The 19,817-nt window shown below is 48.8% G+C and overlaps 1 protein-coding gene across 1 annotated transcript in view; it reads right to left on the bottom strand.

The window, feature by feature from the left end:
• Positions 1–756: 756 nt before the first annotated feature.
• Positions 757–19,817, bottom strand: part of LOC119877499 — a 29,554-nt gene continuing 10,493 nt past the window's right edge. Inside the window, exons 3-4 of the mRNA XM_038572974.1 lie at positions 18,432–18,540; positions 757–1,240 (exon numbers count right to left, since the gene is read on the bottom strand). Coding sequence (XP_038428902.1) covers positions 1,173–1,240; positions 18,432–18,540 — 177 coding nt within the window. The 3' untranslated portion in view covers positions 757–1,172. The remainder of the gene's footprint in view (positions 1,241–18,431; positions 18,541–19,817) is intronic.

Genomic DNA, 19,817 nt, shown 5'->3' with positions numbered 1-19,817 from the left:
ATTGTAAGTCAGGAGGTTCCATGTATACCGCTCTACTGCACCTAGAGACACAAGCATTGAAGCCTGCAGCTAGCTCCTTTTGTCCTATGAGCTTCTGACCAACACGTCATGTGAGGATGTTCAAAATTTCATCTGAAGGCCGTGTGGAACTGAGGGACTGGAGGTGAGCTCAAGTCTCAGAAGCAAGTACCCTTTGGACACTGTGTTCAACTAGCTTCTCATGTATGGAACTTAGTGTGTAGCACCAATCCTAGAGAGCAGTTCCTCACATATCTCTGGATTGGGCTTGGAGACACTAGTCATGTGGGCCGGCACCTTCCAATAACCTCTGACAAAACTTCTGTCATGCATTGAGCCTAGGCCTGATAGGAGCAAAGTGTACCTGCAGTCAGCATGTGCGAGGTACAAGGCATAAATTCAACTCTCAGAAGTGTGTATGCTTTGCAGGCCGATGTCTGCTAGACACTTATCAAGGCGAGGTATACCCAAGCTACACTCTAATTAAACAAGGACGTTGGCAATCGCTGTATTGAACTCAGATACACGTCAGTACAGTCCTGACACTTCCACTTGCATTTCTCCAACCTCTCCCAACACCTAAAATAAGGATGTTAGCAGCTCCAACTACGGGCAGTCAGGATGCGGGAGGGTCCTGCCCTGAGCTCAGCTTTCAAAAGGAGGCATGCCTCGAAGCCAGCTTTCTACTAACTGCGTTCTGGTGGCCATGAGAACGTGGCAGCATTGTAATTCAGAATGTTCCATGAATACCGCTTTACTGCACCTAAAGACAAAACCTTGAAGCCTACAGGTTACCCCTTGCGTCCCATGAGCTTCTGACAAACATGTCTAATGAGGATGTTCGTAACTGTATCTGCAGGCAGTGTCAAACTGGGAAGGACCACGTTTCAGCTTATCTCCAAGAGGGAAATTCCCCAGAGAGAGAGCTTACAGCTAGGTTCTCAGGTTTGGAAGTTAGTATGTAGCTCCCATCTGAGGGAGGAATTCCTCAGAAGTTGCTGGATTAAACTAAGACACATTTGCCTCTCGCAAAACTTGCGTTCCATATCGAACAAAATCCTTTGGAACCGAAGCGTACAGGTGCTCAGCATGTGGGGGGTTCAAGTCCTAAGCTCAATCCAAAGGAGTGTGCATGCTTTGCAGGCAGGTGTCCGCTAGGCACGAAATTGACAAGGCAGACACTTGGTTTTCACTCCGCTTCTGTCCCGAATACAACGAAATGCTGTGGAAGGGGAACATACAGGCAGTCAAGATGGGGGAGGTACAGGCTATAAGCTCAACTCTCATAATTGTGTATGCTTTCCAGGCCGATGTCTGCTAGACACTTATCGAGGCTAGGTATACACGAGCTACACTCTAATTGAACAAGGACGTTGGCAATCGCTGTATTGAACTCAGATACACGTGAGTACAGTACTGACACTTCCACTTGCATTTCTCCAACCTCTCCCTGCACCTCACTTAAGGATGTTAGCAGCTATGACTATGTGCAGGCAGGATGCGGGAAGGTCCTGCCCTGAGCTCAGCTCTCACAAGAGAGCATGCCTAGAAGCCAGCTTTCAACTAGCTGTGATCTAATGGCCATGGAACTTTAGCAGTCTTCTAACTCAGGAGGTTCGAAGAATACCACTCTACTGCACCTGGAGACATCTTTCAGGTCTGCATTATTCCACTGCATCTCACAAGCTTCTGACAAACGTCTCTGGTGAAGATGTTCAAAACTCATTCTGCAGGCAGTGTGGAACTGTGAGGGACTGGGTGTGAGCTCAACTCTCGGAAGAGAGATGCTTTTGGACTCAGGGTTCAGCTAGCTTCTCACGTATGGAACTTAGTATGTAGCATCTGTCTAAGACAGGAATTACTGGAAATCGCTGGATGGAGCTTAGAGGCACTAGTCTTGTGTGCCGGGACTTTCCACTTACCTCTCACAACACTTCCGTCACGCATCGAGCCTAGGCCTGTTAGCAGCGAAGTGTACCTGCAGGCAGGATGTGGGAAGTACAGGCCATAAGCTCAACTCTCAAAAGTGTGTACGCCTGGGAGGCAGATGTCTGCTACCCACTCGTACATGGGAGTTAGAAACTAGCTACCCTCTTGGAAGAAGGCCGTTTGAGATTGCCGTATTCAACTCAGATAATAGTGAGTACAGTTCTGACACTTCCACATGCATTTCGCCGCCCTCTCCCAGCACCTAACATAAGGATATTAGCAGTTACGTCTATGGGCAGGCAGGATGTGGGAGGGTCCTGCCTTGAGCTAAGCTCTCAAAAGAAAGCATGTCTAGAAGTCAGCTTTCTAGTAGTTTGTTCTGATGGCCGTGAGAACGTAGCAGCATTGTAAGGCAGGACGTTCATGAATACCACTCTACTGCACCTGGAGACACAACCATTGAAGCCTGCAGCTGGCCTTTGCGTCCCATGAGCTTCTGTAAAACATGTCTAGTGAGGATGTTTGTAACTGCATCTGCAGGCAGTGTGGAACTGGGAAGGACCGCGTGTCAGCTCATCTCTCAGAAGGAAATTCCCCAGAGATAGAGCTTTCAGCTAGGTACTCAGGTTTGGAAGTTAGTATGTAGCTCCCATCTGAGGGAGGAATTCCTCAGAAGTTGCTGGCTTGAGAAGGAAGGAAGGAAGGAAGGAAGGAAGGAAGGAAGGAAGGAAGGAAGAGAGAGAGAGAGAGAGAGAAGGAAAGAAAGAAAGAAAGAAAGAAAGAAAGAAAGAAAGAAAGAAAGAAAGAAAGAAAGAAAGAAAGAGTGGCACCTGTGTGGCTCAGTCTGTTAAGCTTCTGCCTTAGGGTCAGATCATGATCCAGGTCCCAAGGAAGGCTCCCTGTTCAGCAGGGAACCTGCTTCTCCCTCGCCCTCTGCCCCTCTCGCTCATGCTTTATCTCTCCTCACTCTCTCAAATAAATAAAAAACATCTTTGAAAGAGAAACAAACAAACAAACCCACAAGGAAGAGAAATCACCCATATAGAAGAATTTCAAACAATTTGTGAAGACATTCCACCCTCAAGTTCATGAGCATAGCTTCCCACTCGTACGTGTGGAATACACATAGTAACTTCTTCTACAAAATATAATATGAAAAGCTTAAAATAATATTGATAATATAATAATAATTAATAATAATAAAGAATGAGTTTACTACTGAGAAAGCTGACAAACACTACCTCAGCAAGATGATCAGATCGATACCAAGACTGATAAATCATGTTGATAGTATCTATCCTTTATATGATATAATGAAAATGGCAGTATATCTCTGTATATAATCCACAAAAACAGTTCAGTCATGAGATAAACAACAGACATGTCCCAACTGAGGGAAATTTTACAAAATACTCTACTTCTCAAAGCGTTCCAGTTCAATAACAACAAGGAAAGGCAGAAAGACTGTCACAATCCAGAGGAGCCTAAGGAAACAGGAGGACAAATGGAATGTGATATGAGGGATGGTAACTTAGCAAAAACTAAGGAAATCTGAATAAACTATGGCCTTTGTTTTGTTTTGTTTTGTTTCTTGTCTTTGTTTAATGCGAAGTTTTTCATATTGATTCATTAGCTAATATTTGTACCGTACTAATATAAGGTATCAATAATTGGAGAAATTGAGTGCAAGTACATGAGAATGCTCTGTACTATCTTCTCAATTTCCCTATAAATCTTTGTTTTTTTCCTAATAAATAAGATTTATTTTGAAAATTGACTTAAATGAATCAGGCTCCAAGTGTAAGACATTTTAAGAATAGTTGAATTAACTTTTGCCTTATTCTTAAAGAGTTCCTTTGATGGAAACAAAGTAAGAATTTTAGATCAGAAGGAAAGAAAAACACTTATGAACATGTATAATGCCTCCTCAACCTGAAAAGCAGGAACAGATAATAAATAGCAAAAATCAGATAAAAATACGTCTAGTATAATAGACACCATATTGCAAGTGCATTTAAAATTAGCAATGCATAACATTTATTTCCTTGACATTTGTCTTCCAAAGAGTTCACAGTGTTTCAGTGTCAGTTGAAACAGGGGAAGAATCTCATGGAAGGATCCTTCACATAAATAATAGGACCATTGATAATAATGTCTCTCAGTTCTTTCTAAATCCATAAAGATGCATTTCCTGATGAGTGACTGAGCTGTGAAGAAAGAGATGAGAAACCCTCATCCCTCTGAATTACTTGTGTTAGAATATTTTAACCATAGTACCACGGATAGTAAATTATCCTTATTAACAGGAAATACGTCTCAGATTGGAATCTGAGCAATTAGATACGCAGAGAAAAAAAGCTTTGACTCGCTCTTCATCTTTTAAAGACAAAGGAGAGCTTTTCTATGTACAAAGTCAGTTGTCAAGATAGCCTTAGGGAATAAGAGTCTGCAGCATGGAATCCCGCTGCACAGCTGGGAAGCCCGCGTCCCAGGTCTTCCTGATCCCAAATCCCTGGGCCTGTCCCCCAACACAGGCTGCCAAGCTGAGGTCATTTGCAATTACTCTCTTAGGAGCTCTGGGGAAGGGGGAAGGAGCTAGATAGGATGGGACTGGAAGGGTGGAGGCCAAGAAAATTAAGGCCATTCCAATTTAAATTCAGCTTTAGCACAAGTCCACCCATCCCAGGTCCCTGTGAAGAAGAGCTGAAATTTACATTCTTTCAGTTACAGGAAAAAAACAAAAGTTTACAGCTTAATGACCTAGAAAGCCCCACAATAGAATCAAAACTGAGCCCAGGCCAAGGACAGGAAGCCTCTATTAGAATGAGAACAGAGCTCAATGCCCTTGAATGTCCCATATCAAAATGTAAACAGAACTTGAGGAATTGCTCCAGCCCTTCTGGAGGTCCCTGAGACCAGCCCTTAAAACTAAGCTAAAACCCTCCTCGGGGTCCAAGTCCCTGCTCCACTCTGTCGGGTATACTTGGACACAAGCTCGAGCTTGTAAATAAACCCTCGTGTGTTTGCATCATTGTCGGCTTCTCGGTGGTTTCTCGGATTTGCAATCTTGGGCACAACACTCTGAGATAAAAAAACAAAACCAAAAGAAGCTCGGACACAGGTAGAGTAAACGCAGGGTTCTGAGAGAATCGGCGGAGACCCGGGGGCTTGGGAGCTCTTCTGTGGAAGCCCATGCATACTGGGGGGCAGGATGCTCAGCCCCAGAGCCAGAGGACCCAGAGACCCCACCCGCATCCTGCCCATCAGGGGGGGTCTCAGGGAGCAGCACTGCACCGCACACTGGAGGCCAGAGGTGCTGATGCCCACCCCGCCTCTGACCCCGCAGGTGCATCTGCCACGCAGATGTGCACCTGATAATCAGCGCCATAACTAGCAAAAGAATTGAATCAGGAAGGCACCTGGGTACCTCAGTGGTTGATCATCTGCTTTGGCTCAGGTCATGATCCCGGGGAACTGGGGGATCAAGGGTCCCCGCATGGAGCCTCATTTTCCCTCTGCCTATCCCTCTGTCTCCCTATGTCTCGCATGAATCCATAAATAAAATCTTTAAAGATAAAAAGATGAGAAAGGACCCAAATAAAATCACAAATGAGAAAAGAGAAATAACAACCAACACTACAGAAATACAAATGAGTATAAGAGAACATTATGAAAAATTATATGCCAGCAACGTAGAACCTGGAAGAAATAGATGAATTCCTGGAAATATACAACATAACAAAAATGATAAAGGAAGAAATAAGAAACTAAAACAGACAGATAACCAGCAAAGACATAGAATCAGCAATCAAGAATCTCCCAACAGGAGACGCTTAGATCAACAGAACAGAATGGAAATCCGAAACAAGATACAAACCTGTAACTCTATGATCCATTAATCCACAACAAGGCAGCAAGGAATATCCAAAGGCACAAAGACAGTCTCTTCAACAAACCCTAACCCTGACCCCAGGATAAGAACAAATGGTGTTGGGAAAACCAGGCAGCCACATACAGAAGAATGAAACTGGACCACTTTCTTATACCATATATATATAAAATAAATTCAAAATGGATGAAACACCTAAATGTGAGACCTGAAACAATACAAAGAAGAAAAGATAGGCAGCAAAGTCTTTGACATTGTCCATTGGATCTTCTTTCTAGATATGCCTCTGAGGTGAGGCAAACAAAAGCAAAAATACTATTGGGACTTCATCAAATTGAAAAGCTTCCGCAAAATGAAGAAAACAACCAAAGCTAAAATGCAACATACAGGAGGAGGGGCAAGATGGCGGAAGTGTAGGGTCCCCAAATCACCTGTCCCCACGAAATTACCTAGATAACCTTCAAATCATCTTGAAAATCTATGAATTCGGCCTGAGATTTAAACAGAGACCAGACCGAATGCTACAGTGGAAAAGTTCGTGATTCTATCAAGGTAGGAAGACGGGAAAAAGAAATAAAGAAACAAAAGGCATACAAGGGTGAGGGGCCCTGTGAGGAGCCTGGCTAAGGCCGGGGCGAGTGCCCACAGGACAGAAGAGCTCTGTCCTGGGAGAAGGAGGAGCTGCACCAATCTTCCAGGGCAGAATGGCACCTTCAAGGAGTCAGAGCAGGAGCCCAGGAGGGCGGGGATGCCCTAGGGCTCCCTGGGACACTAATAGACACCTGCACTCCCAGGAGAGTGCAGCGAGCTCCCTAAGGGCTGCAGGGCACATGCATTGACCAGGGAGCAGCTGATGGGCTCGGGTGGCGGCTCTGCACAGAGGGGTTTGCACGGCCCTGGGAGCAGCTTGGCAGCGGCGCCTCCTGCAGAAGAAGAGGCTCCATTCGGAGGGGGATGCGGAGCTCCGGGAGCAACTCGGAGGGGCTCGGGCGGTGGCTCTGCAGTGAGGTGGCTGTGCAGCCGGGAGCGAGAATCCAACAGCACAGGCCCCAGAGCACAGGGCACTGGGACACAGCCCAGTTTTTGGCCTCCCCCAGGACAGGCAGAGGCCCGCAAGGCACAGGACAGCAAGGATGCTCCTGTCCAGAGCTAAGCAGATCAGCGGACCCGCCCCAGAGCCTCCAGGACCTACAGAGGACTGCTCCTGAGTTACTGCGGGGGCTGAATACAGGTTTCCAGAGCTGGCCGCTACCACTGGGGTTGATCCTCCTGCGGCCTCATGGGGGAAACTAATCCCACTGAGCCCTGCACCAGGCAGGGGACAGAGCGACTCCCCCAAGTGCTAACACCTGAAAATCAGCACAACAGGCCCCTCCCCCAGAAGACCGGCTAGACAGGGGAAGTCAAGGGACTTAAAGTATACAGAATCAGAAGATACTCCCCCATGTTTTTTTATTTTTATTTCTGATTGCTTCGCCCTCCCCTTTTCCCCCCTTTCTTTCTTTTTCTTTCTCTTTTTATTCTCTATTTCCTTCTTTCTTCCTTTATTCTTTTTCATTTTTCTCTTTTCTTTCCTTCTTTCTCTCCTCTCTTTTTCTCCTTTTCCCAATACAATTTCTTTTTGTCCACTCTGCACTCAGGAAAATGACTAGAAGGAAAACCTAACCTCAAAAGAAAGAATCAGAAACAGTCATCTCTCCCACAGAGTTACAAAATCTGGATAACAATTCTTAGTCAGAAAGCAAATTCAGAAGCACTATTATACAGCTACTGGTGGCTCTAGAAAAAAGCATAAAGGACTCAAGAGACTTCATGACTGCAGAATTTTGATCCAATCAGGCCGAAATTAAAAATCAATTGAATGAGATGCAATCCAAACTAGAAGTCCTAAGGATGAGGGTTAACGAGGTAGAAGAACGAGTGAGTGACATAGAAGACAAGTTGATGGCAAAGAGGGAAACTGAGGAAAAAGGAGACACACAATTAAAAGACCAGGAAGACAGATTAAGGGAAATAAACGACACCCTGAGGAAGAAAAACCTACTTGTAATTGGGGTTCCCAAGGGCGCCAAAATGGACAGAGGGCCAGAATATGTATTTGAACATATCATAGCTGAAAACTTTCCTAATCTGGGAAGGGAAACAGGCATTCAGATCCAGGAAATAGAGAGATCCCCCCCTAAAATCAATAATAAGCATCCAACACCTCGACATTTAATAGTGAAGCTTGCAAATTCCAAAGATAAAGAGAAGATCCTTAAAGCAGCAAGAGACAAGAAATCCCTGACCTTTATGGGGAGGAGCATTAGGGTAACAGCAGACGTCTTCACAGAGACCTGGCAGGCCAGAAAGGGCTGGCAGGATGTATCAGGGTCCTCAATGAGAAGAACATGCAACCAAGAATACTTTATCCAGCAAGGCTCTCATTCAAAATGGAAGGAGAGATAAAGAGCTTCCAAGACAGACAGTAAATGAAAGAATATGTGACCTCCAAACCAGCTCTGCAAGAAATTTTAAGGGGGACTCTTAAAATTCCCCTTTAAGAAGAAGTTCAGTGGAACAATCCACAAAAACAAGGACTGAATAGATATCATGATGACACTAAACTCATATCTGTCGATAGTAACTCTGAACGTGAACGGGCTTATTGACGCCTTCAAAAGGCACAGGGTTTCAGACTGGATAAAAAAGCAGGACCCATCTATTTGCTGTCTACAAGAGACTCATATTAGACAGAAGGACACCTACAGCCTGAAAATAAAAGGTTGGAGAACCATTTACCATTCAAATGGTCCTCAAAAGAAAGCAGGGGTAGCCATCCTTATATCAGATAAACTAAAATTTACCCCAAACTGTAGTGAGAGATGAAGAGGGACACTAAATCATACTTAAGGGATCTATCCAACAAGAGGACTTAACAATCCTCTACATATATGCCCCGAATGTGGGAGCTGCCAAATATTTAAACCAATTAATAACCAAAGTGAAGAAATACTTAGATAATAATACACTTACACTTGGTGACTTCAATCTAGCTCTTTCTACACTCTATAGGTCTTCTAAGCACAACATCTCCAAAGAAACGAGAGCTTTAAATCATACACTGGACCAGATGGATTTCACAGAAATCTACAGAACTTTACATCCAAACTCAACTGAATACACATTCTTCTCAAGTGCACATGGAACTTTCTCCAGAATAGACCACATACTGGGTCACAAATCGGGTCCTAATAGATACCAAATGATTGGGATTGTCCCCTGCATATTCTCAGACCATAATGCCTTGAAATTAGAACAAAGGTATCCCTGGGTGGCGCAGCAGTTTGGTGCCTGTCTCTGGCCCAGGGCATGATCCTGGAGACCCGGGATCGAATCCCATGTCGGGCTCCCAGTGCATGGAGTCTGTTTCTCCCTCTGCCTATGTCTCTGCCTCCCCCCCCCCCCCCATATATATATCTCTCTATCAGTGTGGCTATCATAAATAAATTTAAAAAAGAAAAAAATAGACCTTCCCTACAATCCAGTAATTGCACTGGTGGGGATTTACCCAAAGATTCAGATGCAACGAAACGCTGGGTCACCTGCACCCCGATGTTTATAGCAGGAATGTCCACAATAGCCAAACCGTGGAAGGAGCCTGGTGTCCATTGAAACATGAATGGATAAAGAAGATGTGGTTTATGTATACAATGGAATATTCCTCAGCCATTAGAAATGACAAATACCCACCATTTGCTTCAACGTGGATGGAACTGGAGGGTATTATGCTGAGTGAAGTGAGTCAATCGGAGAAGGACAAACAGTGTATGTTCTCATTCATTTGGGGAATATAAATAATATTGAAAGGGAATATAAGGGAATGGAGAAGAAACGTGTGGGAAATATCAGAAAGGGAGATAGAACATAAAGAATCCTAACTCCGGGAAATGAACTAGGTGTGCTGGAAGGGGAGGAGGGCAGGAAGAGAGGGTGAATGGATGACGGCACTGAGTGGAACACTTGACGGGATGAGCACTGGGTGTTATTCTGTATGTTGGTCAATTGAACACCAATAAAAAATAAATTTATTTTTAAAAAAAGTTCCAACAACTAAATATTTATGCTGCCAACATGGGAGTACCTAAATATACAAACCAATTAACAACAAACATACAGGAACTCACTGATAATAATACAATAACAGGGGATTTTAACACCCACTTATGGCAATGGACCGATCATCTATGCATTAAATCAACAGGGGAACAATAGCCTTGACACACTGGACCACAGGGACTCAACAGATATAGTCTGAACATTTCTTCCTAAAGCAGAATACACATTCCTTTCAAGTGCACATGGGACATTCTCCAGAAAGGATCATATCATGGGCCACAAATCAGCCCTCAACAGGTACAACAGGTACAAGAAGGTTGATATAACACCCTGTACATTTTCAGACCACGATGCTATAAAACTCGAAGTCGACAGTTAGAAAAAATTTGGACAGACCAAAAATACGTGGAGATTATGAACATCCTACTAGAGAATGAATGGAGCAACCAGGAAATTAAAGAGGAAATTTAAAACAAATGAAAATGAAAACATGTTTCTCCAAACTTCTAGGATGTAGAAAAGGCAGTCCTAAGGGGGAAGTAGAATAGCAATACAGGCCTACCTCAAGAAATAAGAAGTCTCCAATCCACAACCTAACGCTCCACCTAAATAGGCTGGAAAAGGAATAGCAAAAAAAGCCTAAAGACTACAGAAGAAGGGAAAAAAAAGGTGAGAGCAGAAATAAACAATACAGAAACAACAAAGCAGTAGAATGGAATAATGAAACAAAGACATGGTTCTTCAAAATAATTAAGAAAATGGATCAAGCCCTAGCCAGCCTTATCAACGAGAAAAGAGAAAAGACTTAATAAATAAAATCACAAATGAGAGAGGAGAGATCACAATCAACACCAGAAAAATTAGACAATTATAAGGGAATACTATGAAAGATTATACGCTAACAAACTGGGGGACCTGGAAGAAATGGAAAAATTCCTAGAAATGTGCAAACGAGCAAATCTGAAATAGGAAGAAATAGAAAATGTGAGGAGACCCATAATGAGCAAAGGAATTGAATCAGCAAGGAACCTGGGTGCATCAGGGGTTGAGCATCTGCTTTCGCTCAGATCATGATCCCGGGGTCCTGGGGAATCATGTCCAACATCAGGGCCCAGTGGAGCCTTATTTTCCTTCTGCCTTTACCTCTGCCTTTCTGTGTCTCACATGAATACATAAATAAAATATTTTAAAAAAGAAAAAAGATAAAAAATGAGAAAGGACCCAAATAAAATCACAAATGGGAAAAGAGAAATAACAACCAACACTAGAGAAATACAAACAATTATAAGAGAACATTATGAAAAATTATATGCCAGCAACCTAGAACCTGGAAGAAATTGATCAATTCCTCGAAATATATAACATAGCAAAAATGAAAAAGGAAGAAATAAAAAACTTGAACAGATAATCAGCAAAGAAATTGAATCAGCACTCAAGAATCTCCCAACAGGAGACGCTTAGATCAATAGAACAGAATGGAAAGCCGAAACAAGATACAAACCTGTAACTCTATGATCCATTAATCGACAACAAGGCAGGACGGAATATCCAATGGCACAAAGACAGTCTCCTCAACAAACCCTAACCCTGATCACAGGATAAGAACAAATGGTTTTCGGAAAACCAGGCAGCCCCATGCAGAAGAATCAAACTGGACCACTTTCTTACACCATATATATAAAAAATAAATTCAAAATGGATGAAAGACCTAAATATGAGACCTGAAACCAGCACCTCTGGCCTCCAGTGGGCGGTGCAGTGCTGCTCCCTGAGACCCCCCCCCCCCCATGGGCAGGATGCGGGTGGGGTCTCTGGGTCCTCTGGCTCTGGGGCTGAGCATCCTGCCCCCCAGTATGCATGGGCTTCCACAGAAGAGCTCCCAAGCCCCCGGGTCTCCGCCGATTCTCTCAGAACCCTGCGTTTACTCTACCTGTGTCCGAGCTTCTTTTGGTTTTGTTTTTTTATCTCAGAGTGTTGTGCCCAAGATTGCAAATCCGAGAAACCACCGAGAAGCCGACAATGATGCAAACACACGAGGGTTTATTTACAAGCTCGAGCTTGTGTCCAAGTATACCCGACAGAGTGGAGCAGGGACTTGGACCCCGAGGAGGGTTTTAGCTTAGTTTTAAGGGCTGGTCTCAGGGACCTCCAGAAGGGCTGGAGCAATTCCTCAAGTTCTGTTTACATTTTGATATGGGACATTCAAGGGCATTGAGCTCTGTTCTCATTCTAATAGAGGCTTCCTGTCCTTGGCCTGGGCTCAGTTTTGATTCTATTGTGGGGCTTTCTAGGTCATTAAGCTGTAAACTTTTGTTTTTTTCCTGTAACTGAAAGAATGTAAATTTCAGCTCTTCTTCACAGGGACCTGGGATGGGTGGACTTGTGCTAAAGCTGAATTTAAATTGGAATGGCCTTAATTTTCTTGGCCTCCACCCTTCCAGTCCCATCCTATCTAGCTCCTTCCCCCTTCCCCAGAGCTCCTAAGAGAGTAATTGCAAATGACCTCAGCTTGGCAGCCTGTGTTGGGGGACAGGCCCAGGGATTTGGGATCAGGAAGACCTGGGACGCGGGCTTCCCAGCTGTGCAGCGGGATTCCATGCTGCAGACTCTTATTCCCTAAGGCTATCTTGACAACTGACTTTGTACATAGAAAAGCTCTCCTTTGTCTTTAAAAGATGAGGAGCGAGTCAAAGCTTTTTTTCTCTGCGTATCTAATTGCTCAGATTCCAATCTGAGACGTATTTCCTGTTAATAAGGACAATTTACTATCCGTGGTACTATGGTTAAAATATTCTGACACAAGTAATTCAGAGGGATGAGGGTTTCTCATCTCTTTCTTCACAGCTCAGTCACTCATCAGGAAGCAGATTGTCCTCCCTGGCCAGGGTGGGCCTTGTCTAAACAGGTGAGGACCTAAACAAAATGAAGTGCAGAGGAAGAATTCTCTCCGCCCGACTGCCCTTGACCTAGGACATCAGTGCTCTCCTGCTTCTGGACTCAGACTTGGGCTGGAATTTACACCACTTCTCCAGCTTACCACCAGCCGATCTGGAGCACCCACAACCTCCTTAACCACATGAGCCCAACCCCTTATGACAAATCCCATGGGTTCTGTTTCTCTGGAGAACCCGGCCTAATATAAGGCGGAAACAGGCTGAATACAGAAGCAGATGGGAGAATCCAGCCCCTCCACTAAGTCACAACTAACAAAAGCACAAAACATATACGTAGGTACACACACGGCAGCCTCACGCTTCTCGTTGTACAGAATGAGAAGCGGAACAGCGTGATACCAAAGATTCCGTTCTGCCATGAAGAAAAGAACCTGTGAAAGCAATTCTTAAAAAGTGTGTGTCCGTACATAAAATACTGGGTAGCTACGGAAACACTGTGATTTCTAAAAATCTACTATGGGATAACACTTGCAGTAGGCAAGCAAAGAGACGTGAAGCTCCGTACAGAGCAAAACAACTCTGTCAAAACAGATGTGACCAACGGGCTCATCCCCATGTGAGAACGCCGGGCAGGATGGAGTCACCCCAACTCGGTTCAGCAAGGGTGGACCGCGCAGTACATCTTGCGGGGAAAACCAGCTAAGTCATGAAAAGTAACAGAAAGAGCACCAACTCCAGAACGAATCAACCATGAAACTGGGTCGGAACTGGAAAAGCAGAAGAAATATTAGAATAAAATACGCAGGACATCCTTACGGCCGCAGAAAACGGGAAGGGGCCTCAAATGACAAGCCAACACAGAGATTAAATGAGATGATGGTAGATTTGAACAAGCCGCACCTGAGAACTTTGCCGAGACAAACACTCCACAGGGCACCTGGGGGTCAGCGGGTGAGCGTCTGCCTCTGGCTCAGGTCATGACCTCAGGGTCCTGGGATCGAGTCCCGAGTCGAGCTCCCTGCTCAGCGGGGAGCCTGCTGCTCCCTCTGCCTCTGCTGTCCCCCCACTTGTGCTCTCTCTTCGTCTCAGATAAATAAATGAATAAATAAATAAATGAAAATACTTCACAGACGAAAGAATCAGACAAACAACCGGAAGGCTTGCAGTGCAGAATGCGGAACGGTAAGAAACTGCCCCCCGACACCTGCGGGCCAGAGTCCATCAAAGGCTGGCAAGTATGCGGCCGGATGTAACGGTGAGATGCCAAGTGCTTGTAAGACAGAATGAGAACTCAAAAAGAAAAGATAATGAATAATCTGATTTTCTTAAAGATGTATTTATTTATCTGAAGAGAAGAGAGAGTGCCCACACGCTGAGCAGAGACACAGGAAGCCGAATCCTGAGCGGACTCCGTGCGGAGCGCGCAGCCCAACGCAGAGCTCGGCCTCACGGCCCCAAGGTCGTGACCCGGTGGGGAGCAGGCCAGGCGCTCCGCTCACTGCGCCCCCGGTGCTCCGGTACCCTGAGCTTCTGAGCGAGCGAAGACCTGAAGGTCCAGCTCAGGACGGGGGCAGCACCGGAGCCTCAGTGTCCGCTCGCAGGCCCGCCCTCTGCTAACCACCGCGGAATGGGAGCCTACAGTCAAAGCACGTGCCGCTTCTCAGCCATCGACGGCTCGCAAAGACCAACGCTGCCAAGCTCCGGGAGGGGGCGAGGCACCCGGGCCGTGGGTGCGGGGTGGGCACCGGTCCCGCCTCACGCTCAACGAAGCCCCGCGGGCGTCTCCCAGCCTCGAAGACACACACGTGCACGCCATGTGCCGGGCCCCTGGTCACGGGTGTCTGAGCCTGGGGCCCCAGCACGGCCCAAGCACCGGCCTGATGCTCCGACGTTGCTTCCTGCTGTCTCGGGGCGCTGGGCGGCCAACGTCTGCGGAGCCTCGGGACCGGGCCTCGCGGGCAGGCCCATGGCCCCGGCCTCCATGAGCCGTCACTGAGGCCACCACGGCCCTGAAGGCCCCGGGACAGGGCACCCCTCAGACTGTGGCCCTGACGGCCCCGGGGACAGGGTGCCCCCTCACAGCGTGACGTCCTTACACGCAGCGCAGAGCTGTCTTGTCGTCTCACTCTAGCCGGTGCCTAACGTACATTTGTTTTCTACCCGGGAAGAGTCGTCACCCAAGCAGCCTTGGCAAAGCCCTGGTGCCTCCTCCCTCCGGCCTCCTCCCCCTCCTCGGCCTCCTGCCCTCATTCCCTGGCACGCTTCCCTTCCAGGCTGTTCTCTCCTAGTCCGCAATGCGATTGGGGCAAAGCCTTTCCAGGGAGCACTTCTGCTGGGTCTGACCCTGCCCCTTTTGGATTCATCTCCCTCTCGGGGCAAAATCCCCAGAACTCACATTTGTCTACACCCATCAGGACCAGAACTCCAAGGTCGCTGCGCCGCAGCCTTCCCGCTGCCTCATGCAAAGTATGACCAGGTCGGGCTCACGAAAGCACCACCAGTGACAGCCGAACCATTTGCGACCACCTGAGGGTTCCTGGCGGAGCGACGTGTACCAGAGCCATAAGCAGTGGCGAGGGCGCAGAGCTGAGGTGGCATCAGTGGGGCTCGGGGGAGCTGAGGGAGCCACAGCCAGACACGAAACCCCATCCCCACCCCACTGCCATCTGTGCCTTTTCCTGGGAGGTTCCAGAATCAGAGATAAGAAAGCCACTATGTGGGATCCCTGGGTGGCGCAGTGGTTTGGCGCCTGCCTTTGGCCCAGGGCGCGATCCTGGAGACCCGGGATCGAATCCCACGTCGGGCTCCCGGTGCCTGGAGCCTGCTTCTCCCTCTGCCTGTGTCTCTCTCTCTCTCTCTCTGTGACTATCATAAATTAAAAAAAAAAAAAAAAGCCTCTATGTGCAAGTGTCCCAGCTTCGTGAAAATGAAGCTTTTTCTTCTACTGTCACCACATACAGAACACGAGGTAAGACAGGAGGTGGAACGTCAAGTAAGGGACTTGAAGGTCAAGAATGAGCCAGAAAGGGATCCCTGGGTGGCGCAACGGTTTAGCGCCTGCCTTTGGCCCAGGGTGCGATCCTGGAGACCCGGGATCGGGTCCCGCGTCGGGCTCCCAGTGCATTGGGCTTGCCTCTCCCTCTGCCTATGTCTCTGCCTCTCTCTCTCTCTCTCTCTCTGTGTGACTATCATAAATAAATAAAAATTAAAAAAAAAAAAAAGAATGAGCCAGAAAGGGAACAGTAAAAATAGGAACCTGAGTCCCAGAATACATGCCTGCCCTTCCCTACCGTCACCGTATCACCAACAGGACCACCACAGTCACCATTATCACCAACACCACCCCCGGGGCCACCACTGTCATCCTCACCATCATCGTCACCACCAACGCTACCTATCACCACCATCATCACCATCAATACCACCACCATCATCATTCTCACCATCATCAACATCTTCATCATCACCATCATCACCACCATCATCGCAATGATCATTTTTACGATCAGCATTATCACCGATGCCATCAAGGTCACCACCATCATCATCATCATCAACACCAGCATTATTATTACTGTCATCACTGATGTCACCACCATCATCGTAACTGTCATCACCACCATAATCGGCTTGACCACCAGCATCACCGTCACCATGATCATCATTACACGCACCTTACCGCCAACCTCAGCATCATCCTCTCCACCACCACCACCATCATCACCACCTCCACCATCACCATCATATCACTGCCATCAGCACCACAATCAGCAGCATCATTGCCTGCATCACCTTCATCACCATCACCAACACTACTAGACACTTTTTTTTTTTTTTAAGATTTATTTCCCCATGAGACACACAGAGAAGAGAGAAGCAGGGACCCAAGCAGAGGGAGAAGCAGGCTCCCTGCAAGGAGCCCGACGCGGGACTCGATCCCGGGACCCCCGGGGTCACGCCTTGGTCTGAGGGCAGATGCTCCACCGCTGAGCCGCCCCGGCATCCCTACTGCACACCTTGAGCCAGTCACCACTCGGTGTGCTCCGTGTAAGCCATTATTCGCTAGAGGAAAATTCGAGCACAGACAGGCAGAGTGGGAAGCCTGGCAGCCTGGCTCCACGGTCCCCACGCGACGCCAGCATCCCTCCTGCTTCTCCAGCCTTCCCCCTTCCCCCACAGCCTCACGACGCGGGCGGGCGTGACTGCTTAGACGCCGTGTGTACCGGGCGGGCCTCCTGGTCTCCGGGGCCCACACACAGGCTCCGCACACAGAGGCACGTGACGCGTATGACTCGCAGGAGACAAAGCTCCCCGGGCTCTCCTTCGCGGTCTTCACGCTGCCGTGACAGAAGGAACAGACCTGACAACGCGCTGTCAGGGGCACTGAAGAGAACCACGGAAAGGCCACCGCTCCCCTGAGCAGCCAATCACGGATACCCGCACGACCCTGCCGGGCCCTGTCTACACCCGCATGACCCTGCCCGGCTCCCAAACCCGGCCCTGGGAGCAGCATGCGCACACCCTGCCCCCGCACATCCACAGGGAGACACCTCCACGCTGACGAGTCAGTCCCCAGGAGACGCATCCCTCACAGGCCCTCTTCGCCTGACGCCGTCACCGGGTGCCCATTCGAGGCTGGAGCCAGCACAGTGATCCCTCCAGCAGGAGCACCGAGTCCCGAATGCACGACCCCTCCGGCCCCGGCGGCAGCTCTCGGGGGCCAGGGGAGGGGGAGGCCCCCGGGCCCGTTCTGGGAGAAGGGAGGGGGCCCGCACGCCCAGAAAAGGAGACAGAGACACCGGGGATCAGGGAGGGAGGGCGCGGGTCCTCCGGAGGAGCAGCCACACCAGCTGCCCCCACCCTCCGGCCCCTTCCCGGCAAGAGGGGCCCCGAGAGGCCCGTGTCGCCCCCTCACTGCGGATGCCCGACCCTCGTCCCCGCAGCCCAGCGCAGGGCAGCCCTGCAGACAGCACCGCGGGTCCTCAGGGGGGACGGGGACCAAGAGGCAAGCCCGACGCAAACGAAGGCCGCCAGCGACACCCGCCAACCACAGGGCACCACCCGGCAGCCCACGCCTCCTCCGGGCCCAGCCCGCCCCACACTGTGACACAGGCCCACGCCCCACGGGGACCCTGGGGCTCTCGGGACCAGAACCACCGCCCCCACAGGCCCGCTGCGCAGGTCTCCGACTGCACAAGCAGCGGGCCGCCTGGGTGTGAGCTTTGGAGCACCGGCAGCCACAGAGCCTGACGACAGGCCGAAGGCCCAGCACCGACGTGCAGAGCGCCCGCCTGCCAACTGTGCTGAGGGTCGGCGTGCGCGACTGTGAGGCCGAGCCACGAGGGCCACGGCGCCCCCAGCACGGCCAGCAGCCTCGCTCCTTCTAGCCACGCTCCTCCCCAGCTGCAAGGGGGTAAGCTCAGTGGACCGGCCGGCAGCGGTGGGGGGAACACCCGCCAGGAAGGGGCGCCACCACTGAACATTTGGGAACCGCCCCCCCCCCCCCCCACCCCGCCCCGAAAGCAGCTTTTCATTTGGGTTTTGCTCGAGTGTTTGCTGCGGTTCCTGTTTCCTCGGCGGGTGAACGACAGACGTGCACTCACCTCGGCATAAAATCCCGTGGCTGTCGATAATCTGCTTGCAAACCCCACAGACCTTGGGCTTTTTAAAGACTTTGTTCTTAAAGCTGTGCAGGCTCGTGAACTCCTCCAGCTGAAAGAGCAAAGGGAGAAACTGTCAGCTCCACGAACCAGTTTGTTTGCTTTTCTCTCTTCTCTTTCAGGAAGTGGGACGTCTAGCGGAGTCCGGGAAAAGCTAAAACAGGAACCTTACAGTTAAACAGGGAAGAACAAGCAGCCATGCCGCCAAGGCCGGGATTCCCCCGGGGGCCGCGGATACCCCGTCAGCATTCCCAGTGCCAGGGCCCAGCCGGAAGCCCACAGCTGCCCCGCTTGCCGATCCCCTGAGACTGGGCCAAGGCCGTCAGGGTGCCGCGCTCGTCAGCACTGCTTATAGGACCATGTACTAGCGTCCACGCTGCAGGCCAACGGCTACTGCTATGACAAAGTCATCCACAGGCACTGCCAGAAGATGCTCAGCCAACAGAGGAAGCTAGTGACTGAGTCTCCTGGCCCCTGGGCCTCTCCGGATGCAGCTGGGCTCACGAGGATGGAGAAGCATTCACGTGAGGCCAGTGTGCTAAGATATGTGGTTCCTCCCTACACCCGGCCCGGCACTGAATCCACGACACACGCCGGCTCGGGGACTACACGAACCACTCGCCCACCAGACCCCTCTTTGCAGGGTCAGGGCTCATGGCCATATCTGATGATCTTACAAAAATTCAATTTGCCTGAGAAACCAAACGCCAGTCAGTCTACCCGATTGGTGATACGTTTGAGCGTCTCCTCTGAGTGCACAGATTCACTGAAGCCGGTACTTAGCACCGGAAGATTAAATGTTAGCCAGAATGGGAAACAAATGGTACAACTACAGCTTCTTACACATGTTTTTAGATCTACAACAATCTGGTGACTCAGCAATCCACTCCTAGAGTCACGAACTGGAACGAATGCATATGCCCACAAAAGTTTTGTGCAAGAATGGGCAGATCTGCCTTACTTAACAGTGCAAGATTTCCAAACAGAAAATAACTCAAACACCCATCCAAAGGAGACTGGGTACACAAACTGCGATACAGTCCTACGGTGGAACACTGTTCAGGAGCACGGAAGAGCTTACTACCGTTATATGCTACTAACCATGGATGAGCATCGAAAGCTCATTGATAACTCATGCATGAATTATTGTGCTGAGCGAAAGAACTCTGAGAGGAAAGCACACAGTGATGACTATTTATCGGACGTTCATGAACAGGCAAACAAATCTCTCCAGTTCCCCAGAGGCAGGAAAACAGTGAGGTGAGCTCCATGACTGCTCCAGATTCCTGCATCAAGGAAGGCCCCAGGATGCAGAGAAGGAGGGGACCA

This window comes from Canis lupus, chromosome 24, assembly GCF_011100685.1.
Source record: "Canis lupus familiaris isolate Mischka breed German Shepherd chromosome 24, alternate assembly UU_Cfam_GSD_1.0, whole genome shotgun sequence".
NCBI lineage: Eukaryota > Metazoa > Chordata > Mammalia > Carnivora > Canidae > Canis > Canis lupus.
Note: the sequence above shows the minus strand (reverse complement) of the source record. Positions and strands in the feature narration are given on the sequence as shown.